The sequence below is a fragment of the Somniosus microcephalus genome, chromosome 4 (genome assembly GCF_052327205.1).
Source record: "Somniosus microcephalus isolate GS21.2 chromosome 4, FLI_Smic_1.0, whole genome shotgun sequence".
NCBI lineage: Eukaryota > Metazoa > Chordata > Chondrichthyes > Squaliformes > Somniosidae > Somniosus > Somniosus microcephalus.
Window position 1 is genome coordinate 27,745,094 of NC_140990.1, and position 27,444 is coordinate 27,772,537.

Genomic DNA, 27,444 nt, shown 5'->3' on the forward strand with positions numbered 1-27,444 from the left:
GTTCACACTGGAGAGAACCCCTTTAAATGATCTGACTGTGGGAAAAGCTTTAAAAGCTTCCAGGAGCTGAAGGGACACCAACACCTACACACTGGTGAGAGGCTGTTCACCTGCTCCGTGTGTGGGAAGGGATTCACTCAGTCATCCCACCTGCTGGAACATCAGCGAGTTCACACTGGAGAACCCTTTAAATGTTCTGACTGTGGGAAGAGCTTTAAAAGCTCCAGGAAGCTGAAGAGACAGCAGCAAGTGAACACTGGGGAGAGGCCGTTCATCTGCTCCATGTGTGGGAAGGGATTCACTCAGTCATCCCACCTGCTGGAACATCAGCGAGTTCACACTGGCGAACCCTTTAAATGTTCTGACTGTGGCCTGTGTGTGGGAAGGGATTCGTTCAGCCCTCCAACCTGGTTGCACATCAGCTTGTTCACACTGACGAGAACCCCTTTAAATGTTCTGACTGTGGAAAGATCTTTAAAAGCTCCGGGGAGCTGAAGAGACACCAGCTCCTCCACACTGGTGAGAGTCCATTCACCTGCTCCGTGTGTGGGAAGGGATTCACAGAGTCATCCACCCTCCTGTCACACCAGCTTGTTCACACTGGCGAGAGACCCTTTAAATGTTCTGACTGTGGGAAGAGCTTTAAAAGCTCGAAGAACCTTAAGAGACACCAGCGTCTTCACACTGATCATAGAATCTAACAGCACAGAAGGTGGTGATTCGGCCCATCGTGTCTGTGCCAGCTCTTTGAAAGAGCTGTCCAATTTAGTCCCAAACCCCAGCTTTATCCCCAGAACTCTGCAAACTAGTCCTCTTCAAGTACATGTCCAACTACCGTTTGAAAGTTCCTGTGGAACCTGATTCCAGCATCCTTTCAGATGGTGCGTTCCAGATCTTAACAACCCTCTGTGTGAAAACAATTCTCCTCATTTCCCTCTAGTTCTTTTAGCAGCTATTTTAAATCTGTGACCTTTGGTTACCGACCTACTTGCCAGAGTGAACAGTTTCTCCCTACTTGCTCGATCAAAACCGGTCATCATTTACGCGCCGCCATCTTGGTGGAGGAAAGACAGACCGTTTCCACCTGCAGCACGGCGCATGCACAGCCATCTTGGTACAGGAACAGAGAGTGGGCGGGGCTTCAAGGTCCCAGTGACCAGGAGAGACAATCATTGACTCATTGATTTTATTCTCACTCTGCACACAGCGGGTGTAGAACTGAACCCAACCAGAGCAGAGGGAGGGGGAAAACTGGGAGTGGAGGAAAGAAATGTTGGAGATGGTGCGATGGGTTTGGATTTCAGCACAGGGAGGAGGGAGAGTGCGTGGGATGGGGATTTACAGCTTTGGGGGAACAAGAGAGGAAAGAATGTTCCATAGAAACTAGAATTGTCTGTTCTGAATTTCTATCCTGTACTTACAGTGACGGCTTTTGTAAACTCCTTTTACAGGGTATTAGAAGGGGAGGATTTACAGAGGGAAACTCAAACCAAACATCACATCAAGATCTGACAGTCACTCCATTCATCAGGACCTGAACATCATCGGCCTTTGAATGTGGAAGGAGGAATGTTTGTGTGTTCTGTCTGTGGGAAAAGATTTCAAACATCAGTGTGACTGGAAAAGCACCGAGACACCCACACCCGACTGAGAGTGTTCCAGAGCACTGACTGTGGAAAAAGCTTTAACCAGTTACACAACCTGAAAAAACATTGCACCATTCACAGCGGGGAGAAACCGTACACGTGTTCTGTGTGTGGACGAGGCTTCAACCGATCGTCCAACCTGGAGAGACACAAGGACACCCGCACCACGGAGAAACGGTGGAAATGTGGGGACTGTGGGAAGAGATTCAATTATCCATCCAAGCTGGAAACTCATCGGCGCACTCACTCCGGGGAGAGGCCGTTCACCTGCTCCGTGTGTGGGAAGGGATTCGCAGAGTTACCCAAGCTCCAGATACACCAGCGAGTTCACACTGGGGAGAGGCCGTTCACGTGTATTGAATGTGGGAAGAGATTCACTCAGTCATCCAGCCTCCATAGACACTAGCGAGTTCACACTGGGGAGAAACCGGTCTCCTGCTCCGTGTGTGGGAAGGGATTCACAGAATTATCCAAGCTCCAGATACACCAGAGAGTTCATACTGGCAAGGGGTTGTTCACATGTATTGAATGTGGGAAGGGATTCACTCAGTTATACCATCTCCAGATATACCAGCAAGTTCACCTGCTCTGTGTGTGGGAAGGGATTCACTCAGTCATCCCATCTTCTGACTCACCAACTTGTTCGCACTGTTAAGAGACCATTTAGATGTTTTGACTGTGAGAAGAGCTTTAAAAACACAAGCGACCTGCTGACCCACCAACGTACTCACACTGGGGAGAGACCATTCACCTGCTCCGTGTGTGGGAAGGGATTCACTCAGTCATGCACTCTGCTGAGACACCAGCGAGTTCACACTGGGGAGAGGACTTTCACCTGCTTTTATTGTGGGAAGGTTTTCACTTGGAAGTCTAACCTGCTTAATCATCAGCAAGTTCACACTGGGGAGAAACCAATCACCACTTCGTGTGTGGGAAGGGATTCACTCAGTCATGCACTCTGCTGAGACACCAGTGAGTTCACCAGTGATTGCAGAGGTTGGATTCTGCTGTTAATCACATCCAGGACTGAACCATGTTCACTCTGGCAATTGGGCTTTGTTTCTGCTGATGTTAATAACTAGAATAACTGGGCTTGAGATTAATATTCTGGACAAATATTAAATAAATCAGCTTTGTTTCAAACACACAGTGTGTCTAATATTTGATTTCTCCATGATAAGAGGAGACTAATTGATGTTCTGTTACTGACTGTTCCATTTTTGGGCCTTTTCTTACTCTGGATTATTTCAGTTCTCATCTAGTTCACCTTCTACCACATCAAACCCCAAACTTGTTCCATTTGTGTACACGGCTTGTGGGTGTCATAGACTGAACTGTTGTGTCTCACTTTACTCTCATCTGAAATTCCTTTCAACCACCCCTTTACAGAACTATCTTGCATAAGATTTGAAATCTGTTATTTTCTGTATCATTTAACATCTCTTGGATCCGACTTTTTTAAAAACTCCACACATACTGCATGTGACAGCCTTAGAAATGTTCTGATCTTTGTAATTGTCATTGCTGATTTTGATGGTCTCTTTGATTTAATCTCTTGTTACTAACATACCTTGCACTATTTCTTTAATCGAGATAATTGTTTCAAATACTTCCTTTTTCAGGTCTTTAGCTCCTCCATTGATCCCTGTCAATAATCCTTGGTCAGGGGCTGGGGTTAAGGTGTGGGATTGGGGTTAATGGTTGGGGCTAGTGGTTATTGGTTAGGATTGGGGTTAGTGCTTGGGGCTAGTGGTTATTGGTTAGGATTGGGGTTAGTGGTTGGGGCTCATCGTTATTGGTTAGGATTGGGGTTAGTGGTTGGGGCTAGTGGTTATTGGTTAGGATTAGGGTTAGTGGTTGGGGCCAGTGGTTATTGGTTAGGATTGGGGTTAGTGGTTGGGGCTAGTGGTTATTGGTTAGGATTGGGGTTAGCGGTTGGGGCCAGTGGTTGTTGGTTAGGATTGGGGTTAGTGGTTGGGGCTAGTGGTTATTGGTTAGGATTGGGGTTACATAAGAACATAAGAAATAGGAGCAGGAGTAGGCCAATCGGCCCCTCGAACCTGCTCCGCCATTCAATAAGATCATGGCTGATCTGATCCTAACCGCCAATCTACTTTCAGAGAACCATCTCCTGAATCTAACAGAATTAGACACACGAAATAGGAGCAGGATCAGGCTACACGGCCCCTGGGCCCGCTCCGCCACCCACAGGGCCATGTCCGATCCGAACCTAGACTCATGTCCAAATTCCTGCCCGCTCCCCGTAACCCTTAATTCCCTTTACTTCTAGGAAACTGTCTATTTCTGTTTTAAATTTATGTAATGATGTAGCTTCTACAGCTTTTTGGGGCAGCATATTCCATGGACCTACCACCCTCGGAGTGAAGTAGTTCCTCCTCATCTCAGTTTTGAAAGAGCAACCCCTTATTCTAAGACTATGCCCCCTAGTTCTAGTTTCACCCATCATCAGGAACATCCTCCCCGCATCCACCCGATCCAACCCCTTCACAATCTTATATGTTTCAATAAGATCGCCTCTCATTCTTCTGAACTCCAATGAGTAGAGTCCCAATCTACTCAACCTCTCCTCATATGTCCATCCCCTCATCCCCGGGATTAACCGAGTGAACCTTCTTTGTACTGACTCGAGAGCAAGTATGTCTTTTCTTAAGTATGGACACCAAAACTGTATGCAGTATTCCAGGTGCGGTCTCACCAATACCTTGTACAACTGAAGCAATACCTCCCTATTTTTATATTCTATCCCCCTAGCAATGAAAGCCAACATTCCATTGGCCTTCTTAATTAGTGGTTGGGGCCAGTGGTTATTTGTTAGGATTGGGGTTAGTGGTTGGGGCCAGTGGTTATTGGTTAGGATTGGGGTTAGTGGTTGGGACCAGTGGTTATTGGTTAGGATTGGGGTTAGTGATTGGGGCCAGTGGTTATTGGTTAGGATTGGTGTAAAGTCCGCGCCTCAATAATACACGGACTTCGGGAGAACAGTTTAACAGGTACTTTACTGACTGAAATACAGAAGCCTGCTGGGGCCTTTTAAACAGGGGTGGTCACTGCCGGTACTGCAGTCTAAAACCAGTTCTTCCCTTAAAGGTACATACACAACAATTCCTCCCCTTTTAGATGAACAGTACATAACATTCATTTAACAACTAAATAATAACTAATTACAATTTTCTGGATACTATATACATCAACTGAAATAATCATTTATAAGTTCAGTCTTTGAGGAGGCTTCCTGATCCTGACTGGATAGCGCCTTTCTCGAGTATCCTGTTCTTGCGGCGGAGTTGATTCTGGCTCATTGTCATTGGTTGGTTCGTCAGCTTCCAATACCACTGCTTCTGAAGTAGATGCAATCTGTACTTCGGGTTGATTACCAGGTGCACCTTCTCGTGGTATGGGTTTGGCTTGTTCCTGTGACTCTAGAATCTGGTCAGCATGGCGCCTCACGATGCTCTCTCCAACGTCCACTGTGTACATTAGTGGTCCCTGCTGTGTGCATATCGTTCCTGGCTGCCATTTTTCTGTTCAGTAGTCGCGGGCCAAGACTGGTTGCCCTATCTTGAAGCTCCTGGTTGGCTTCTCATTTATGTGCTGGAATTGCTTATCCTCAACATCTCTTATGTTTGGTTTGAGCAAATCCAGGCGACATCTTAGCCTTCGGTTGAAGAACAGTACGGCTGGAGCTTGGTTGGTGACTGCATGTGTTGCATTCCAGTAAGCAAACAAGAAATTATCCACCTTGTGTTGTAGTGGTATGTCGTCATTATACATTGCCTTTATGGCCTTTTTAAAGGTCTGAACAAACCTCTCAGCCAATCCATTTGTGGCTGGATGATATGGGGCAGCTGTGTAATGTTTCACCCCATTATTCCTCAGAAACCTCCGGAAATCCTCAGACACAAACTGTGGCCCATTGTCAGAGCAAATCTGTTCTGGCAACCCATTCCTGGCGAAGATGGTCCTTCGGACTGCAATAGTTTTCTCCGTGGTGGTGGAGGACATTTTAATGACCTCTGGCCATTTCGAATGGGCGTCCACAGCGATTAGAAACATTGAGTCCATAAATGGACCAGCAAAATCAATGTGTACCCGTTGCCATGGAGATGAGGGCCACTCCCATGGATGTAGCGGGGCCTGTGGTGGAGCGTTTTGGACCTTCTGGCATCCTGTGCATCTCTTGGTCATATCCTCGATTTCTTTATCGATTCCCGGCCACCACACAAACGCCCTGGCTAGGCTCTTCATTTTTACCCCTCCCAGATGACCCTCATGAAGTTCATTGAGCACTCTATCTCTCAACTTAGGTGGAATTACCACTCGGGATCCACACATCAAGGTCCCCCGGCACACTGACAGCTGTTCTCTCCTTGGCGAGAATGCTGGCAACAATGAGTCGCCATATGCTGGCCATCCCTTCACCGTCAAATCATAGACCCGAGAGAGTGTCGGGTCATTTCGGGTTTCCTTCTCTATACTTGAGTTTGTAACAGGCAAACATTTGACTATGGTTGCATGGAATATCTCAACAGGGTCCACTGCAGGTGCTTCTTCTACCATAGGCAACGGTAGGCGCGACAGCTCATCAGCATTTCCATGCTGTTTCGTACCCTTGTACTCTATGTTGTACTGATGTGCCCCTAGAAAAAGTGACCATCTTTGCAGCCGTTGCGCCGTCATCACCGGAACACCCTTCTTTGGGTTAAAAATGGAGACCAGGGGCTGATGATCAGTCAGTAGGGTGAATTTCTGCCCGTGCAGATAGTGATTGAACTTCTTCACCCCCCACACCAGGCTGAGGGCCTCCCTGTCAATCTGGGCGTGGTTACGCTCAGCTGAGGTTAGCGAGCGCGACGCAAAGGCTATTGGCCTCTCTGAACCATCAAGGAATTTGTGTGACAGCACCGCTCCAATGCCATAGGGTGACGCATCACATGCCAACCGAATCGGTAGTGTTGGGTTGTAGTGGGCCAATACTTCTTTTGAAGTGATTAGGCATTTACATTCCTGAAAGGCACGCTTACACTCATCACTCCATTTCCATGTTACTCCAGTTTGCAGCAGGGCATTCATTGGGTGCAGAATTGTAGATAAATTCGGCAAGAACTTATGGTAGTAGTTCACCAACCCGAGGAACGACCTCAGTTGCGACACATTTTCCGGTGCTGGAGCCTTGACTACAGCCTCTATCTTGTCCGGCGACTTATGCAACCCTTCCTCATCAATCATGTGGCCACAATACGAGATTTGTCTCCTGAAGAACTCGCACTTGGGGCGGTTGGCTCGTAGCCCATATTCCTGTAATCTCGTGAGCACCTGCTCCAGGTTGGCAAGGTGTTCACTGTCATTTTTGCCCGTAACCAGGATGTCGTCCAAATAACACTGGGTCCCCGGGATCCCTTGCAGGACTTGTTCCATCGCCCTCTGCCAAATAGCCGGGGCTGATGCTACCCCGAATACCAGTCGATTGTACTGGTAAAGGCCTTTGTGAGTGTTTAGCGTGAGGTATTTTCTAGATGCTTCTTCCACCTCCATTTGTAGATACGCTTGGGCCAGATCAATCTTTGTAAAACGTTTTCCTCCAGATAGTGAGGCGAAAATATCTTCTATCCGCGGAAGTGGATACTCTACTGTGTGCAGGACTGGGTTCACAGTCACCTTGAAGTCCCCACAGATGCGAACCTTCTTTGGCTCCCCAGGCGAGCTGCTCAATGCTTTCTTCATTACAGGAACAATGGGTGTGGCCCACTCGCTCCAGTCCACTTTGGACAGCACACCCGAACGCTCCAGACTCTCCAGTTCAGCTTCAACGGCTGGGCGGATCGCGTATGGCACCAGTCTGGCCTTAAAAAATTTTGGGGTTTGCGTTATCTTCAATCTTTATGGTTGCCTTTACTCCTTTTAGAGTCCCAAGTCCTTGTTGGAACACCTCTTCCACGTCAGATAGAATTAGTGACAGACGTCCAGGTGCGATGTCATCATCCTTTTTGTCAGTCACAGTTAGTGCCTGAATGGAATGCCAATCCAATTGTATTTTTCGGATCCATTCACATCCCAATAATGGTGGCCCTCCATCTCGTAGTATATACATATATAGTTTCTGTGTTTCCTTGCCGTTATATTTAACTGGCACCCTTATTTTTCCTCTGGGGTAGACCTTTTGCCCCGTGTATGTCTTCAATACAGTGGACGTGTCCTTTAAGGGTATGTGTGAGAAAAGCCGCTCATAGTCTCATCGATTCATGACAGTTAGGGCTGATCCTGTGTCCAATTCCATCTTTACTGGGGACCCTGCTATCATGAGGGTGACCCAAATGGTTCGGTGATCCTCCTTTGCGATCACGTTGTGTAACTTTCGACAACTTAGTCTCCTGCTCCCAGAGTCCTTATCACTCTCCTGATCTTCCGAACTACTGTCTGTCAGTTTCTTTACTTTCCTGTACTGTTCCTTAGTAGTTCTTGTCGTGTTGGTTTTCTTTCCTGACCTGCAGACTCTTGCTATATGTCCCATTTTTCCACATTGCCTGCATACTTTGTCCTTAAACCAGCAGTCCTTCTGCTCATGGGTTGTTCTGCTGCAGCGATAGCACTTTTCTGCTCCATACGCCATTTCGTTAGCGCTGTATTCTTGTGGTTTCTGTTGTATTTCTGCAGCTCCCCGTGCTGCTGCTTCGTAGAATACTGCCACGCTGAAAGCCTGTTCTAGCGTCAGGTCCTTTTTCGAAAGTAGTCGTTTCTGGGTTCCTTCACTCTGGAGCCCGCAGACAAACTTATCCTGTAAGGTGTCTGCCAGTCCTGCTCCGATCTGGCAGTGCTTCGATAACTTGCGTAGTTCCGTAAGATAGTCAGCATTGCTCTCATCTTTGTGCTGGTTTCTTTTATGGAACTTGAATCTTTCTGCTATCAGCAGCGGTGTAGGGTTTAGGTGTTCCTGTAAGATATTAACAATCTCCTGAAAACTTTTCTCCATTGGTTTAGCTGGGGTAATTAAATTCCGCAATACGTACTCGCGCCCATCAAATTCAATAATACCGACGCCCTCTTTCCATCGGCCACCTCATTTGCCTTGCAGTACACTTCAATTCTTTCCACATACGTGGTCCAGTCTTCTACCTCGTTGTCGAAAGCAGTGATACTGCCACTTTTCGGCATCTTGGGTGATTTAAAATGGCACCCCCCGCGCTTTTTCTTTTTCCCCAATGGAATAAAATGGCGCCTCCCGCGCTTTTCCTTCTTCGCCAACAGGATAAAATGGCGCCTCCCGCGCTTTTCCTTCTTCCCCTTGCTGCCACGCTGCTCCTAGCATTCTACAGGATAATGGCAGCGACCCGCGGCTTCGGCGCATCTCGCTTTCCTTCCCCCCGTTTATTTTCTCTCCGCTGCCCGGTTCTTGAGCACCGACCGCGCCCTGTGCGCTCCACCCTCTCTCTCTTGTTTTCTTTTCCCGGCGACGCTGCGCGGCCCGTTTTGTAGAGCCGCTCGATCGAGCTTGAGCCCGCCGCAGTCCGGAAGGGTCAGCGCACTACCTGCTACCAGCACGATTTGCTGGAACACCTTAACTGGGGAGCCAAGCACAGCTCTCCACAGCCTCTCCCGCAATTCTCTGAACACCGATGAATCCTTTGGGCGGTTGCCCGCGGTCGACGCCTGTTGCTCAGACTACGACCTCCAAGAAACCTCCTCTCAGGGTGAGATCCCCGTGAGATGATGCAACACTGCAGGTGAGTTCGAACTTACTCATCGCCACTGTAAAGTCCGCGCCTCAATAATACACGGACTTCGGGAGAACAGTTTAACAGGTACTTCACTGAACAGGAGGGCAACGTCAGACTGAAATACAGAAGCCTGCTAGGGCCTTTTATACAGGGGTGGTCACTGCCGGTACTGCAGTCTAAAACCAGTTCTTCCCTTAAAGGTACATACACAACAATTGGGGCCAGTGGTTATTGGTTAGGATTGGGGTTAGTGGTTGGGGTTAGTGGTTATTGGTTAGGATTAGGGTTAGTGGTTGGGGCTAGTGGTTATTGGTTAGGATTGGGGTTAGTGGTTGGGGCCAGTGGTTATTGGTTAGGATTGGGGTTAGTGGTTGGGGCTAGTGGTTATTGGTTAGGATTGGGGTTAGTGGTTGGAGCTAGTGGTTATTGGTTAGGATTGGGGTTAGTGGTTGGGGTTAGTGGTTATTGGTTAGGATTGGGGTTAGTGGTTGGGGCTAGTGGTTATTGGTTAGGACTGGGGTTAGTGGTTGGAGCTAGTGGTTATTGGTTAGGATTGGGGTTAGTGGTTGGGGTTAGTGGTTATTGGTTAGGATTGGGGTTAGTGGTTGGAGCTAGTGGTTATTGGTTAGGATTGGGGTTAGTGGTTGGGGTTAGTGGTTATTGGTTAGGATTGGGGTTAGTGGTTGGGGCTACTGGTTATTGGTTAGGATTAGGGTTAGTGGTTGGGGCTCGTGGTTATTGGTTAGGATTGGGTGTTAGTGGTTGAGGCTCGTGGTTATTGGTTAGGATTGGGGTTCGTGGTTTGGGCTAGTGGTTATTGGTTAGTATTGGGGTTAGTGGTTGGGGCTCGTGGTTATTGGTTAGGATTGGGGTTAGTGGTTGGGGCTAGTGGTTATTGGTTAGGATTGGGGTTATTGGTTGGGCTAGTGATTATTGGTTAGGATTGGAGTTAGTGGTTGGGGCTAGTGGTTATTGGTTAGGATTGCGGTTAGTGGTCAGGATTGGGGTCAGTGCTTGGGGGTAGTCGAGAGGATATTAGGCTTAGGAAATAGTGATTAAGGTTAGAAACCACTATTTACAACACCAGTGTCACTAGATGCATCCTTTTCCATTTCATGTTTTTGAACCTCACGCAGACGAGTCAGAAAACAGCCTCATGAATTGTTCTGGCCCGAGCCTGATTTCCTCTCTTCTTTCACATCTCTACAATTCTCACAAAAATAGACATCACGGACATTAGACTTTGTGATTTTGGACAAGAACAGGCGGATCCAGGTATTGTGCAGATTACATCCAGTCATCAGCCTGCCTGAAAAGCGCTTCTGACAATAACCTGTCATCAGGCCCCACCAATCACCATCTGATTCCACCATCATATCTTCATCCATTACCCGCCTTTCACCCTCACTAGAGCTGGTTTCACCACCATGACCATTCTCCACACTGAGGCTCTCTGATTCCCATTTATAGCCTCAGTGTAAGTGGTCCCTGGATTTGGTCTCAAAGTGTAAGTGGTCCCTGGATTTGGTGTCTCAGTGTAAATGGTCACAGGATTTGGTGTCTCAGTGTAAGTGGTCCCTGGATTTGGTATCAAAGTGTAAGTGGTCCCTGGATTTGGTGTCACAGTGTAAGTGGTCACAGGATTTGGTGTCTCAATGTAAGTGGTCCCTGGATTTGGTATCAAAGTGTAAATGGTCACAGACAATAACTTGCATTTATATAGTGCCTTTAACGTAGTAAACATCCCATGTTGCTTCACAGGAACATTTTCAAACAAAATTTGACAACGAGTCATATAAGGAGATATTAGGGCAGGTAACCAAAATCTTGGTCAAAGAGGTAGGTTTTAAGGAGTATCTTAAAGGAGGAAAGAGTGGCAGAGAGGCGGCAAGTTTTAGGAATGAAATTCCAGAGCTTGGCAACATAGGAACAGGAGTAGGCCATTCAGCCCCTCGAGCCTGCCCACCACTCAATGAGATCTTACTCCATATACCCGCCTTTACCCCATAGTCCTTAATACCTTTGGTTAACACAAATCTATCAGTCCCAGATTTAAAATTAACAATTGACCGAGCATCAACTGCTGTTTGTGGAAGAGGGTTCCAAACTTCTACCACCTTTTGTGTGTAGAAGTATTTCCTAACTTCACTCCTGAAAGGTCTGGCTCTAATTTTTACACTCTGCCCCCTAGTCCTAGACTCTCCAACCAGCAGAAATAGATTCTCTCTATCAGTTCCCCTTAATATCTTGAAAACTTCAATCAAATCACCCCTTAACCTTCTAAATTCCAGGAAATACAACCCGAATTTGTTTAATCTCTCCTTGTAATTTAACCCCTGGAATCCAGGTATCATTCTGGTAAACCTACGCTGCACTCCTCCCAAGGCCAACATATCCTTCCCAAGGTGTGGTGCCCAGAACTGCTCTCAGTACTCCAGGTGTGGTCTAACCAGGGCTTTGTATAGCTGTAGTGTAACTTCTACCCACTTGTATTCTAGTCCTCGAGATATAAAGGCCAGCATCCCATTAGCCTTTTTGATTATTTCCTGTACCTGTTCATGACATTTTAATGATCTATGTACCTGGATCCCCAAGTCTCGTTGGACCTCCACTGTTTCTAGCTTTTCACCATTTAGAAAGTACTCTGTTCTATCCTTTTTAGGTCCAAAGTGGATGACCTCACATTTGCTTACATTGAAATCCATTTGCCACAGTTTTGCCCATTCACTTAATGTATTAATATCTCTCTAATTTAATCTTCCATCTACACTGCTTACAATGCCACCTATCTTTGTGTCATTGGCAACTTGCATATGTGGCTTTCTATCCCATCATCTAAGTCATTAATATATACGGTGAATAGTTGAGGCCCCAACACAGATCCTTGCTGGACAGCGTTAGTCACATCCTGCCAATTAGAGTCCCTGCCCATCATCCCCACTCTCTGTCTCCCGCTACTCAGCCAATTCCATGGGCTTCAACTTTAGCTAACAGACTCTTATAAGGGACTTTATTAAATGCCTTCTGGAAGTCCATTTAATAACATCCATAGACATTCCCCTGTCTACTTCAATCACCTCTTCAAAATATTCAATCAGGTTCAGCAGGCATGGCCGACCTTTCACAAATCCATGCTGGCTCTCTCTAATCTGCTGAAAATTTTCAAGGTGTTCAGTCACCCTGTCCTTAATTATAGATTCTAGTAATTTACCGACAACAGATGTTAGGCTAACTGGTCTCTAATTCCCTGGTTTCCCTCTCTCACCAATCTGAAATAGCGGAGTGACATGCGCAATTTCCAAATCTGATGAAATGGTTACCAAATCGAGAGAACTTTGGAAGATTATAGTTTGGGCATCTGCAATGTTCTCACCTACTTCCTTTAAAACCTTGGCTTGGAAACCATCTGGTCCTGGGGATTTGTTACTCTTTAGTGCCATTATTTTCTTCATTACTGTTATTTTGGTGAGTCCCCGTCCCTGATTCAATATTAGTTTCCTTGGGATGCCCGACATGCTATCCTCTTCCACTCTGTTAATACTGACGCAAAATAATTATTCAACATGTCCGCCTTTTTATTATCATTTACAATGTCACCATTATCAGTTTTCAAGGGGCCCACATTGCTCCGGACCACCCTCTTTTTCCTAATATAATTGTAATAAAAATTGCGTTGATTTTGATAATCCTTACAAGTTTCTTTTCATACTCCCTTTTTGTAGCTCTTACTGTCTGTTTTGTCACCCTTTGTTGTTCTTTGTATTTCTCCCAATCACCAGGATTTGTGCTATTTATTGTATTTCTGTGTACTTGTTCTTTTAGTTTGATGTTGTCCCTTCTCTCTTTAGTCGTCCATGGCTGGGGTTTTTTGGTAAGTAGAGCTCTTGCCCCTCGGGGGTAGAAGCTGGTTCTGTATCACCGTAAATTATTTTTTGAACATCTCCCTCTGATCTTCTGTCGTTTTACCCATTAACAGATTTTCCCAGTTTACTGTGGACAGTCTCTGTCTCATCCTGTTGAAGTTGCCCTGAACTAACACTAGAATCTTAGTAGCTGTTTCGCGTTTCTCCCTTTCAAACATAACGTGGAACTCGATCACGTTATGATCGCTGTTAGATAAATGTTCACTCACCGTGAGGCTGTTCACTAAATCTGGTACATTACTAAATCTAACATGGACTGTCCCCTTGTTGGTTCTAGGACATATTGTTGCAGAAAATTATCCTGAACACACGTGAGAAATTCACCCGAGAAGACGATAGAGACCAAAGTGCCGTTTGCCCCTCTCAGTGTGGCCCTGAAGGACTGTGTCCAGGCTGGAGTTCTGTTCCCGCCGTACGATCCTCCCCCAGATTGTCCTTTCTGAGCTCCAGTCAGGTGATGCTAAACACACTGGTGGGAAAGACAAAAATCTACAACAATGTGTTTAACACAAAGCTGATTTATTTGACATCTATCCAGAATATTAAACTCCAGCCCAGTTATTGGGGTTATTAAGATCAGCAGAAACAAACCCCAACTGTCAGAATGAATATGGTCCAGGCCTGGATGTAGAATTTCAAATTCAGTTTGAGGGTCAGAAAGTTGGGTCTGAAACTAGTGTCCTAAACTTAAATAAAGGCAATTACAAGGGTATGAGGACAGAGTTGGCTAACGTGGACTGGGGAAATAGATTAAAGGGTAATACGGTAGATCAGCAGTGGCAGACATTTAAGGAGATATTTCATAAATCTCAGCAAAGGTATATTCCAGTGAGAAAGAAAGGCTCTACAAGAAGGATGCACCACTAAGGAAGTTAAGGATGGTATCAAATTGAAAGAAAAGGCAAACAATGTTGCGAAGATTAGTGGTAGGCCAGAGGATTGGGACATTTTTAGAAACCAGCTAAGGATGACTAAAAAAATTATAAAGGAGTAAATAATATAAAAACAGACAGTAAGAGCTTCTACAGGTATATAAAATGGAAGAGAGTAGCTAAAGTAAATGTTGGTCCCTTGGAGGGTGAGCCTGGGGAATTAATAATGGGAAATAGAGAAAAGGCATCGGTCTTCATGGTGGAAGACACGAAAAGCATCCCAATAATAATAGATAATCAAGGGGTTATAGGGAGGGAGGAACTTAAAACAATCTCTATCACTAGAGAAAAAGTACCAGGCAAACTAATGGGGCTAAAGGCCGACAAGTCCCCTGGACCTGATGGCCTGCATCCTAGGGTCTTAAAAGAAGTGGTTGCATAGATAGTGGATGCGTTGGTTGTAGTCTAACAAAATTCCCTAGAGTCTGGAGAGATCCCAGCAGATTGGAAAACCGCAAATGTAACGCCACTATTCAAGAAAGGAGGGAGACAGAAAGCAGGAAACTAAAGGCCAGTTAGCCTAACATCTGTCATTGGGAAAATGCTGGAATCCATTATTAAGGAGGTAATAGCAGGACATTTAGAAAATCATAAGGCAATTAAACAGAGTCAACATGGTTTTATGAAAGGGAAATCGTGTTTGACAAATTTGCTAGAGTTCTTTGAGGATGTAACAAACAGGGTGGATAAAGGGGAACCAGTAGATGTGGTGTATTTGGATTTCCAGAAGGCAATCCATAAGGTGCCACGTAAAAGGTTACTGCACAAGTTAAGAGCGCATGGGGTTGGGGGTAATATATTGGAATGGATAGGGGCATGGCTAACTAACAGAAAACAGAGAGTCGGGATAAATAGGTCATTTTCTGGTTGGCAATCAGTAACTATGGGGTGCCACAGGGATCAGTGCTGGGGCCTCAACTATTTACAATCTATATTACTGACTTGGATGAAGGGACCGAGTGTACTGTAGCCAGATTTGCTGATGATACAAAGATAGGCGGGTTAGCAAGTTGTGAGGAGGACACAAAGAGTCTGCAAAGGGGTATAGACAGGTTAAGTGAGTGGGCAAACATTTGGCAGATGGAGTGTAATGTGGGAAAATGTGAGATTATCCACTTTGGAAGGAAGAATGAAAAAGCAAATGATTATTTAAATGGAGTGAGACTACAAAATGCTGCGGTACAAAGGGATCTGGGGGTCCTCGTACATGAAACACAAAATGCTAGCATGCAGGTACAGCAAGTAATTAGGAAGGCTCATGGAATGTGGGCCTTTATTGCAAAGGGAATGGAGTATAAATGTAGAGAAGTTTTGATGCAACTTTACAGGGCGCTTCTGAGACCGCACCTGGAGTACTTCGTACAGTTTTGGTTTCCATATTTAAGGAAGGATATACTTGCACCTGGAGGCAGTGCAGAGAAGGTTCACGAGGTTGATTCCTGGGATGAAGGGGTTGACGTATGAAGAAAGCTTGAGCAGGCTGGGCCTATACTCATTGGAGATTAGCAGAATGAGAGGTGATCTAATTGAAACATATAAGATTCTGAGGGAGATTGACAGGGTGGATGCTGAGAGGATGTTTCCCCTGGTGGGGGTATCAAGAACTAGGGGGCATAGTTTCAGACTAAGCGGTCACCCATTTAAGACAGAGATGAGGAGGAATTTATTCTCTCAAAGGGTCGTGAATCTTTGGAATTCTCTGCCCCAGAGAGCTGTGGAGGTGGAGTCATTGAATATATTTAAGGCAGAGATTGACAGATATTTGAACTACAAGGGAGTCAAGGGGTGTGGGGAGAGAGCGGGAAAGTGGTGTTGAGGCCTAGATTGGATCAGCCATGATCTTATTGAATGGCGAAGCAGGCTAGAGGAGCCGATTAGCCCACTCCTGCTCCTGTTTCTTATGTTCTTATATTAACAGCAGCAATAACAGCAGAATCCAACCCCTGTAGTCATATGTGAACTTGCTGGTGTGCCAGCAGGTTGGATGACTGAGTGAATCCCTTCCCACACACGGAGCAGGTGAATGGCCGCTCCCCAGTGTGAACTCGCTGGTGTGTCTGCAGGTGGCATGACTGAGTGAATCCCTTCCCACACACTGAGCAGGTGAACGGCCTCTCCCCGGTGTGAACTCGCTGGTGTGTCAAAAGGTCGGATGACTGAGTGAATCCCTTCCCACACACGGAGCAGGTGAACGACCTCTCCTCAGTGTGAACTCTCTGATGTGTCAGCAGGTGGGATGACTGAGTGAATCCGTTCCCACACACGCAGCAGGTGAATGGCCTCTCCCCGGTGTGAACTCGCTGGTGTCTCAGCAGGTTGGATGACTGAGTGAATCCCTTCCAACACACGGAGCAGGTGAACGGCCTCTCCCCGGTTTGAACTTGCTGGTGTGTCAAAAGGTCAGATGACTGAGTGAATCCCTTCCCACACACGGAGCAGGTGAACTCCCTCTCCCCGGTGTGAACTCGCTAGTGTGTCAAAAGGTCAGATGACTGAGTGAATCCCTTCCCACACACATAGCAGGTGAAAGGCCTCTCCCCAGTGTGAACTTGCTGATGTGCCAGCAGGTGGGATGACAGAGTGAATCCCTTCCCACACATGGAGCAGGTGAACGGCCTCTCCCCGGTGTGACTGCGTCGATGAATTTCCAGCTGGGATGGGTAATTGAATCCCTTCTCACAGTCCCCACATTTCCAGGGTTTCTCTGTGGTGCAGATGTCCTTGTGTCTCTCCAGGTTGGACGATCAGTTGAAGCCTCGTCCACACACGGGACACGTGTACGGTTTCTCCCCGCTGTGAATGGAGCGATGTTTTTTCAGGCTGTGTAACAGGTTAAAGCTCATTCCACAGTCAGCGCACTGGAACACTCTCACTCGGGTGTGGGTGTCTCGGTGCTTTTCCAGTCACACTGATGTTTGAAATCTTTTCCCACAGACAGAACAGGCAAACATTTCTCCTTCCATATTCAAAGTCTGATGATATTCCCTGTAAAAGCAGTTTACAAAAGTCACCACTGTAAGTTCAGGATTAAAATGCAGAACGGATAATTCCAGCTTCTATGGAACATTCTTTCCTCTCTTATTACATAGAATTACCCAGATTGTAGAACACAGAAACAGGCCATTCGGCCCAACTGGTCCATGCAGTGTTTATGCTCCACACGAGCCTCTTCCCATCTCTCTTCATCTCACCCTATCAGCATCTCCTTCTATTCCTTTCTCCCATGTGTTTATCCAGCTTCCTCTTAAATACATCCCTGCTCTTCGCCTCAACTACTCCCTGTGGCAGCAAGTTCCACATTCTCAGCACCCTCTGGGTGAAGGAGTTTAATCTAAATAGGACTTTCCTGGGCAGCCAATCAGCACTGCTGCCTCTTCTGTGCATTTCCTGGCGAGGCGAAACAGTTGATATTTTCTGATCAAAAAGAGCTGAGCTCAGCAGCATTAGTCCTGTTTTGCTCCTTTGGAGACCAGGTGTACGAGCAGAGTGAGCGCAGCTGTCACAGCAACCGCAATAAAATTGTTACCGTTGTGAAGGAACTTTGTGTAACTGCACTGGACCACAAACAAAGTATGTGTGTTGATTATTGTCTGACTGCACTACTGTAAAGTGCCGTGAGATGTTTTAAAAGCTCTATATAAATGTAAATTGTTGTTGGTGTACAGAGTACTCTGTTGAAATTTAGTGAAATGATCGACAACCAAGGAAGATCATTTCTTTGTTTGGTTCTGTTAGTTTTCATAGAATCATGGAAAAGTACAGCACGAAGGAGGCCATTCGGCCCATCGTGCCTGTGCTGGCTCTTAGAATGAGCACTCGTGCTTAGTCCCACATCCCTGCTTGTTGTCCATAACCCTGTAAGATCCTCATCCTCAAGTGCCCGTCCAACTCCATTTTAAAATCATTGATGGAATCAGCTCATGACCTTTTCAGGTAGAGCGTTCCCGATCCCGACAACTCTCTGAGTTTTATTCAATTGTTGCCACAGTTGCCTTCTGTGAAGGTTTAATAATAAATGCATTTTGCCGTGAAAGCAATGAAAACATTCCTAGTATATAAATAGAGAGATGCATCAAAATATTAAAATTGTGGGAGGAGGGCAGTGCTCCCCAGGGCCCAATAAACAATGGAATTCTTCTTTCCCAACCCAATGCTCAGAAGATGAATTCCCAGAGCTGCCTCGGGCTCGGTTCCACCTGCCCTATTCTGACAAGCGAAGGTGTCAGTCAGTGCACTGTGATTGCCCTGTGGGCAGAAAATGGCAAATCTAGAAATATGACCAAAACAACACATTTTAACCCCAAAGCTGTAAATCCCCATCCCACACACTCTCTCTCCTCCCTGTGCTGAAATCCAAACCCATCGCACCATCTCCAACATTTCTTTCCTCCATTCCCAGTTTTCCCCCTCCCTCTACTCTGGTTGGGTTCAGTTCGCCACCCGCTGTGTGCAGAGTGAGAATAAAATCAATGAGTCAATGATTGTCTCTGCTGGTCACTGGGACCCTGAAGCACCGCCCACTCTCTGTTCCTGTACCAAGATGGCCGCGCATGCGCCGTGAACCCGCCCTGCCCAAGATGGCGGCCAGTGACCCCACTGACCCGGGCGGCCGGGCCTGTCACCGCGGGGTAAACACGGGGCCTGTGGGCTTTTATTCGGGACCTGAGGCCTACACCGGGTGTTTGTGAAGCTTTCCAGCCTAGCCGCAGCTCCAATTCCTCCCCAAGCCCACAATCTCCTACCGTCTCCCGGAACCGTCCATTAAGCGTTCGACCATCGCTACCACTGGCACTGCGCATGCTCAGAGTACAGCCAGTCTTGCGCCTGTGCACTGAGCTCCTGTAGTCATTGATGGGCCACATTCTGCCGTGCGGGGGATTCTGGGTAAACGCCCCACTGTGGAAAGCCCCAATTGTAAATATTTGTTTACCATAAACTGCACTCAGAAATTGGAGGTATATTGTCGCAATTTGAAGATGACACCAAATTGGGTGATAAAAAGCTAATAATTTTGACTGCGCAGAAATGCAGGAATACATAAACAGGCTTGCAGACTGTGCAGATAAATGGGAAATTAAATTCAATATAATGAAATGTGAGGTGGTTCATTTTGGTGGGAGGAATAAGGAGGCCACCTATTCGTAAGAAAGTGTTAGATCGGGTAAGATCAGCACTTTCACAGTTTAAGATTTGATTAAGAGCAGCAATAACAGCAGCTTCCAACCCCTGCTGTCACATGTGAACTCGCTGGTGTTTCAGCAGGTTGAATGAATGAGTAATTTATTTCCCACACACGGAGCAGGTGAACGGCCTCTCCCCTGTGTGAGTGCTTTGGTGTGTCTGCAGATTGTTTTTGCTTTTGAAGCTATTCTCACAGTCCGGACATTTAAAAGGTCTATCACCAGTGTGAACCAGCCATGATCCTATTGAATGGCGGAGCAGGCCCGAGGGGCCGTATGGCCTACTCCTGCTCTTACTTCTTATGTTCTTATGTCTATCAATGTGCAAACATTGGTGCATGACTGAGTGAATCGCTTCCCTCACACTGTCTCTTTAAAAAATGACCTCAATCCCACAGGCAAGCAGAGGCACTCTACCTTTACCCAAAAAAACACACAACATAGAGAAGGGTTAATTCTCCGCCCCACTATAATGGTGAACTCTCCGTCCTCTGCCTCCTACACTGTTCCAATGAAGCTCAACGTAAGCTCGAGGAACAATGCTTCATCTTTCTATTAGGAACTCTACAGCCTTCCAGACTCAACATTGAGTTCAACAATTTCAGATCATAACCTCTGCCCCCATTTTTTCGGATGGTAATTGTTGCTGATGATTCCGATATTCCCATTTACACGTCCTCGAGACCCATCTTTTGTTTCTTTACTTGTCCTTTACCATCTCCTTTTGCCTTGCACCTACATCCCTTTTGTCATTTACTCTCTCCCGTCTTCCATCCTATCGCAGACCTTCTGTTTTGTTCTTTCCTCCCCTTTCCCTGCCTCTAATTTCATAAAACCTGTTACATCTCCAACTTTTTCCAGTTCTGACGAATGTTCATTGACATGAAACGTTAATAGAATCATAGAAATTTACGGCACAGAAGGAGGCCATTCGGCCCATCGTGTCTGTACCAGCCAAAAAAGAGCTACCCAGCCTAATCCCACTGTCCAGCTCTTGGTCCGTAGCCTTGTAGGTTACAGCACTGCAAGTGCATATCGGAGTACTTTGTAAATGTGACGAGGGTCTCTGCCTCGACCACCCTTTCAGGCAGTGAGTTCCAGACCTCCATCACCCTCTAATTTTATACACCACAATTAAATCTCCCCTCAGCCTCCTCTATTCCAAAGAAACCAACCCCAGCCGATCCAATCGTTCCTCATAGCTAAAATTCTCCAGTCCTGGCAACATCCCTGTAAATCTCCTCTGTACTCTCTCTCGTGCAATCACATCTTTCCTGTAATGTGGTGAACAGAACTGTACTCCCTATTCTAGCTGTGTCCTAATTAGCGTTTTATACAGTTTTAGCAGAACCTCGCTGCTCTTTTGGGATATACAATGACAGGAAGGGATCCTTCCTCCACAAAGCAATGCAGATAATTTAATAATTGATGCCGCCATGTTTTGTAGATAAAGTCACACTTGCTTTTTTTTAATGGGAACAGATGCATTAAGCAGTTCAATGATCATGTTAACATCAAATATTAAATAAATGCAGCCCTTCATGTTCGCTGACACAACATAAGCAGCCTTGTAAAGTGGTTGGAAACTAAACCCGAGGTTATGAGGATTTCAAACAGCAAGCTGTGAGAGTGACTGGCAATGATGTGATGACATGGGAATTTTGGCTACAGATATCGTTGCCCTGTGGGAGACTAATAACCAAATGTAATGTTGCTAGAAGGAGGAGGGAACACCCACAGGACCAGTGACTACTGGCGACCGAACAAGGCAAATTCAATTTTTACTACATGGGATTCTGGGAATGTTACCAGAGTTTTGGAGGCTGAATTCTGTAATTCACCCATTTTTTCCTGTGAAAACTATAAACTATAAAATCATTTGCTATAATGTTTAGACAGATGGTACACATTGGCTATTAGCAGCTTTAAGAAGATGTCTGACTTACTGGCATCTAAAGCAAACAGGAGTTTATCTTTTCAATTCCTGGTGGAATATTCTAGATTTTGTTTGTACAAGATCACAGGATAGGTTTGGATGAAGATGGCCCTTCAGCCCATTTAATCTCCTTCTACAATACCAACCTTACCACCTTTCCATTACAGCATCTGTTTCTTAATTACTCCAGTGTCCTGGCATAAACCACCCTGCTGGCAATCCATTTCAGCTGTTGATCACCCTCTGAGTAAAGAAAGATTTCCTGCCGTCTATCCTAAATTTGCTCTTCACACCCATGAACCCTGTGCCCTCATGTCCTGCTGCCCAGATGTATCTGAAAGTATTGTTCCAGATTTACTTTCTCTATCCAGGTAAGTATTTATATACCTCTATTAATGTTGCTTCTAAGACCTGTCTTCTTGAGGTTGAAGAAGAGGACTTGCTTATCAAGTTGTACATCATAACTCTTCCCTCTAACACCATGGATCAGGGTTTGTTGCTTCTGGATTGCCAGTAAGGCCTGGATGGCTCCCATAATATCACGGTGACCAGGACTATATGCAGCATACCAAGTGCAATGTGAACAGGGCAGCTTCGGCATTAGCTCTAGGTATTTGAACTGAACTGATTGGACAATATGATCCAGCATGCTATTTCCTTTGTTTATTGATGAGCCACACCCTTTAGGAATGATGAGAGGTGACTCAACTAACACCCTAAGGTTTGTCTCAACTTCCCACTTGACAAGTTCTATCCCACCCATTTCTATTTTTCCCTAATAAACAGTATCTTGCCTTTTTCTATCTTGAGTTTCATCTGCCAATGGTCATTCTTTGAAAGCTCCCTTTGTAAGATCCTAGTTGCCTCCTCTGAATTCACATCCTTTCCTAGCTTGGTGTCATCTCCAAATGTTTTTTATATTCTGATTATGATTCCAGGTCACCTTTGTAGACCAAGACCAGGAGGGATTCCCAGCACGGACCCCTGGGGTAACCCACTCAGTATCCTCCCTTTGCAACACAGCTTCACCTCGACAGTAATCAATCAATATGCAAGGAAATGGTAGACACGTGAAACAAATATTTTGTATCTGTCTGCACAGTAGAAGACACAAAAAGCATACCAAAAATGGTGGGGAACCAAGGATCTAATGAGGGTGAGGAGCTTAACGTAATTAATATAAGTAGAGAAAAAGTACTAGAGAAACTAATGGGACTAAAAGCCGACAAATCCCCTGGACCTGACGGCCTACATCCGAGGGTTCTAAAAGAGGTGGCTGAAGAGATAGTGGATGCACTGGTTTTGATCTTCCAAAATTCCCTAGATTCTGGAATGGTCCCAGTGGATTGGAAGGTCACAAATGTAACACTACTATTCAAGAAAGGAGGGAGAGGAAAAACAGGGAACTACAGGCCAGTTAGCCTGACATCAGTCGTTGGGAAAATGCTGGAATCCATTGTTAAGGAAGTGGTGTCAGGGCAATTAGAAAAACATAACATGATTAGGCAGAGTCAACATGGTTTTATGAGAGGGAAATCGTGTTTGACAAATTTATTAGAGTTTTTTGAGGAAGTAACTAGCAGAGTAGATACAGGGGAACCAGTGGATTTAGTATATTTGGATTTCCAAAAGGCATTCGATAAGGTGCCACATAAAATATTATTACACAAGATTAGGGATCATGGGGTTGGGGGTAATATAGTACCATGGATAGAGGATTGGTTAAAGGACAGAAAACAGAGAGTAGGGATAAATGGATCTTTTTCAGGTTGGCAGGCTGTAACTGGTGGGGTGCCGCAAGGATCAGTGTTGGGGCCTCAGCTATTTACAATCTATATTAGTGACCTAGATGAAGGGACCGAGTGTAGTGTTTCCAAGGTTGATCTTATTGAATGGCGGAGCAGGCTCGAGGGGCCGTATGGCCTACTCCTGCTCTTATTTCTTATGTTCTTATGTTCACCTTGAAACCTACTGACCTTGGTTTGTAAAGAAGTCTCTCATGCAATACTTCATCACAGGCCTTTTGGATGTCCAGGTACAGGACACCATTTAATTTGGGATACGCCCCATTTAATTTGGGATGTCACCTCTTTCAAAATAAATCTAAGAAGTTGGTTAAGGAAGATCTATCTATTAACGCTGATTCTCTCTCCACAGATACTGCCTGACCTGCTGAGTATTTTCAGTTTTTATTTATAATAGAGAAGGGTGAAGCTGTGTCAGTGCCTTTAACGGCAGCTGCCCAGACACAGGGTGCTGTCTCTTTAAGAATGAGTGACGGGGACAATCCAGATTCCTCTTTCAGGTTTTCTGGGGAGGATGTCAGGATCCCAGCGCGCAGGCGTGGGACAGGCTCTGTGCGGTCGCCAGGCGGAGCTGCAGGTCGGCGGGAGCGGGGTCGGGAGATTAATGAACTGCGGGTAGGCCGCGCCGCAAGGTTTATAAAGTTGGAGAACGGCCTCAGGCTCAAATGTGATCCAGCGGCCCAGTCCGTGTTCCACCGGACGGCAGCTGTGAGGCTTTTTCTCAGTGATAGGCCCAGGTTACGCGTTGCCATCTTGGTGGAGGAAAGACAGACCGGTTCCACGTGCAGCAGGCCGCATGCTTGGCCATCTTGGTACAGGACAGACAGTGGGCGGGGCTTCAGGGTCCCAGTGATCAGGAGAGACAATCATTGACTCATTGATTTTATTCTCACTCTGCACACAACGGGTGTAGGACTGAACCCAAACAGAGTAGAGGGAGGGGGAAAACTGGGAGTGGAGGAAAGAAATGTTGCAGATGGTGCGATGGGTTTGTATTTCAGCACAGGGAGGAGGGAGAGTGTGTGGGACGGGGATTTACAGCTTTGCAGCAACAAGAGAGGAAAGAATGTTCCATAGAAACTAGAATTGTCTGTTCTGAATTTCTAGCCTGTACTTACATTGATAACTTTTGTAAACTCCTTTTACAGGCTGTTAGACGGGCACGTTTTACAGATGGGAAACTCAAACCAAGCATCTCATCAAGATCTGACAGAGACACTCAATTCATCAGGACTTGAATATCATCAGCCTTTGAATGTGGAAGGAGAAATGTTTGTCTGCCCTGTCTGTGGGAAAAAATTTCAAAGCTCAGTGTGACTGGAAAAGCACCGAGACACATACACCCGAGTGAGAGTGTTCCAGTGCACTGACTGTGGAAAGAGCTTTAACCAGTTACATAGCCTGAAAAAACATCACACCGTTCACAGCAGGGAGAAACCGTACACGTGTTCTGTGTGTGGACGAGGCTTCAACTGATCGTCCAACCTGGAGAGACACAAGGACACCCGCACCACGGAGAAACCATGGAAATGTGGAGACTGTGGGAAGGGATTCATTTCCCCATCTCAGCTGGAAACTCATCGGCGCAGTCACACGGGGGAGAAACCGTTCACCTGCTCCATGTGTGGGAAGGGATTCACTAAATCATTCAACCTTCTGACACACCAGCGAGTTCACACTGGGGAGAGGCCATTCACCTGCTCCGTGTGTGAGAAGAGTTTCACTCACTCATCCACTCTGTTGGCACACCAGCAAGTTCACACCGATGATAGACCTTTTGAATGTTCTGACTGTGGGAAGAGATTTAAAAGCACAAAGCAACTGGTGACCCATCAATGCACTCACACTGGGGAGAGGCCGTTCACATGCTCAGTGTGCGGGAAAGGATTTACTCAGTCATCCAACTTACTGATGCACCAAGTTGTTCACACTGGGGAGAAGCCATTCACCTACCCCATGTCTGGAAAGGGATTCACTCAGTCGGCCACCCTGCTGATAAAAAGCAAGTTCACACTGGAGAGAGGGCATTCACCTGCTTCGTGTGTGGGAAGGGATTCACTTGTTCAGCCAACCTGCTGAGACACCAGTGAGTTCACAAATGACTGCAGGGGTTGGATTCTGCTGTCATTGCTACTGTTAATCATATCCAGGACTGAACCATGTTAATTCTGATGATTGGGGTTTGTTTCTGCTGATGTTAAACTCCAGCCCAGTTACAAGATTATTAACATTCTGGATATCTGTCGAGTAAATCAGCTTTGCTTCAAATAAACAGTGTGTCGAGTATTTGATGTCTGCAAGATAAGAGGAGACTATTTGATGTCCTGTTACCGACTGCTCCATTTTTGGGCCTGTTCTCTTTTCTAACTCTACATTATTTTAGTTCTCATACTTTTGGTTACTCTCATGGACAATTCCTAGCTTCCCAAACCTTCCAGAGTGCCTCTCCCAGCCTTGGTATCCAGGGAAGGTATCGCTAAGATGTCTGGGATCACTGAACACAAAACCCAATCTGTTAATTACTTTCAGCTACTGGACTAAGTGTCCCCCCCGCCCCCCTACAGCATCTCTCTCACCTTTGACATGTGAATAGAGCATCACGCCTGCAGACCTGGTTTTAAATTTAAATCCACTCAGGAAATGGATTTAACAAAATACTAACAAGGATGCAGATCACGACCCAATAATCCAGCTCTACATTCACAGGAGGAATTATGTTATATAACTGCTCGAGTGGGCAAAATAAAAAAAGATCCAAATGTAAGAGTCCCTCGAATTCATTTTAAATACATTTCAAATCCTGAACTTTTACTGCCTTATTCTAGAAATCCCCATCCCCGTGCGAGTCGATATTGGCCAAAAACTACAAATTGGAAATTTCTCACTGATTTTTCTGATTTGAATTTCAAGCTGACCAGGTCCTTCACTCAGAGAGTCTCCAAGGAGACTCTTTGATTTAAACACAGCTCTCCCCTCTTTTGTATCCGGGATTAGAGTTAACGGAAATTTGAAGACCTGACCACTCAAATTGAAAAAGGCCCATCAGTGATATACAGACTGAACCAATCACACAGCTCTGGGTCAGTTTGAATTATTCCTCTCTCTAGCCTGTAACCAGTGAAACTTGTAACACTGAGGCTGAAATTCCACATCCAGGCACCGGGGGTGCAGGCAGTGCTGGGCACAGAGGGAGCAGCAAACCGGGTTCAGAGTGGGCACAGTGAACCTGCCCTTGACCTCGGTTTTACGGTGAGCCTGTGCTGGGGGCCCAAGCTCATTGCCAACGCATGGATTCTAACGCTGGGACTGTACATGGGGATTCTAACCCTGGGACTGTACATGGGGATTCTGACCCTGGGACTGTACATGGGGATTCTAACCCTGGGACTGTACATGGGGATTCTAAACCTGGGACGGTACATGGGGATTCTAACCCTGGGACTGTACATGGGGATTCTAACCCTGCGACTGTAAATGGGGAATCTAACCCTGGGACTGTACATGGGGATTCTAACCCTGGGACTGTACATGGGGATTCTAAGCCTGGGACTGTACATGGGGCTTCTAACACTGGGAGTATACATGGGGATTCTAACCCTGGGACTGTAAATGGGGATTCTAACACTGGGACTGTACATGGGGATTCTAACCCTGGGACTGTACATGGGGCTTCGAACCCTGGGACTGCACATGGGGATTCTAACCCTGACCCAGTACATGGGGATTCTAACCCTGGGACTGTACATGGGGATTCAACACTGGGACTGTACATGGGGATTCTAACCCAGGGACTGTACACGGGGATTCTAACCCTGCGACTGTACATGGGGATTCTAACCCTTGGACTGTACATGGGGATTCTAACGCTGGTACTGTACATGGGGATTCTAACCCTGGGACTGTCCATGGGGATTCTAAACCTGGGACTGTACATGGGGATTCTAATCCCGGGACTGTACATGGGGATTCTAACCCTGGGACTGTACATGGGGATTCTAACCCTGGGACTGTACATAGGGATTCTAAACCTGGGACTGTAAATGGGGATTCTAAAACTGGGACTGTACATGGGGATTCTAACCCTGGGACTGTACATGGGGCTTCTAACCCTGGGACTGCAGATGGGGATTCTAACCCTGACCCAGTGCATGGGGATTCTAACCCTGGGACTGTACATGGGGATTCTAACCCTGGGACTGTACATGGGGATTCTAACCCTGGGACTGTACACGGGGATCCTAACCCTGCGACTGTACATGGGGATTCTAACCCTGGGACTGTACATGGGG

General features: G+C 46.2%; 1 protein-coding gene and 1 pseudogene across 1 annotated transcript; one reads left to right on the forward strand and one right to left on the reverse strand.

Moving 5' to 3' along the window:
- LOC147118458 (uncharacterized) overlaps positions 1–17,077 on the reverse strand; it is a 78,410-nt pseudogene extending 61,333 nt beyond the window's left edge.
- On the forward strand, positions 12,178–26,548 carry LOC147118461 (uncharacterized). Its single transcript, XM_085984447.1, has 2 exons — positions 12,178–13,756; positions 24,304–26,548. Exon 2 carries the CDS (start codon positions 24,776–24,778, stop codon positions 25,232–25,234), a length of 459 nt encoding a protein of 152 aa, XP_085840573.1. The 5' UTR covers positions 12,178–13,756; positions 24,304–24,775; the 3' UTR covers positions 25,235–26,548.
- Positions 26,549–27,444: the final 896 nt, after the last annotated feature.

Bases quoted from the DNA above. Each gene is read 5' to 3' on its own strand.
- LOC147118461 (XM_085984447.1), top strand. From the start codon at position 24,776: ATGTGTGGGAAGGGATTCACTAAATCATTCAACCTTCTGACACACCAG.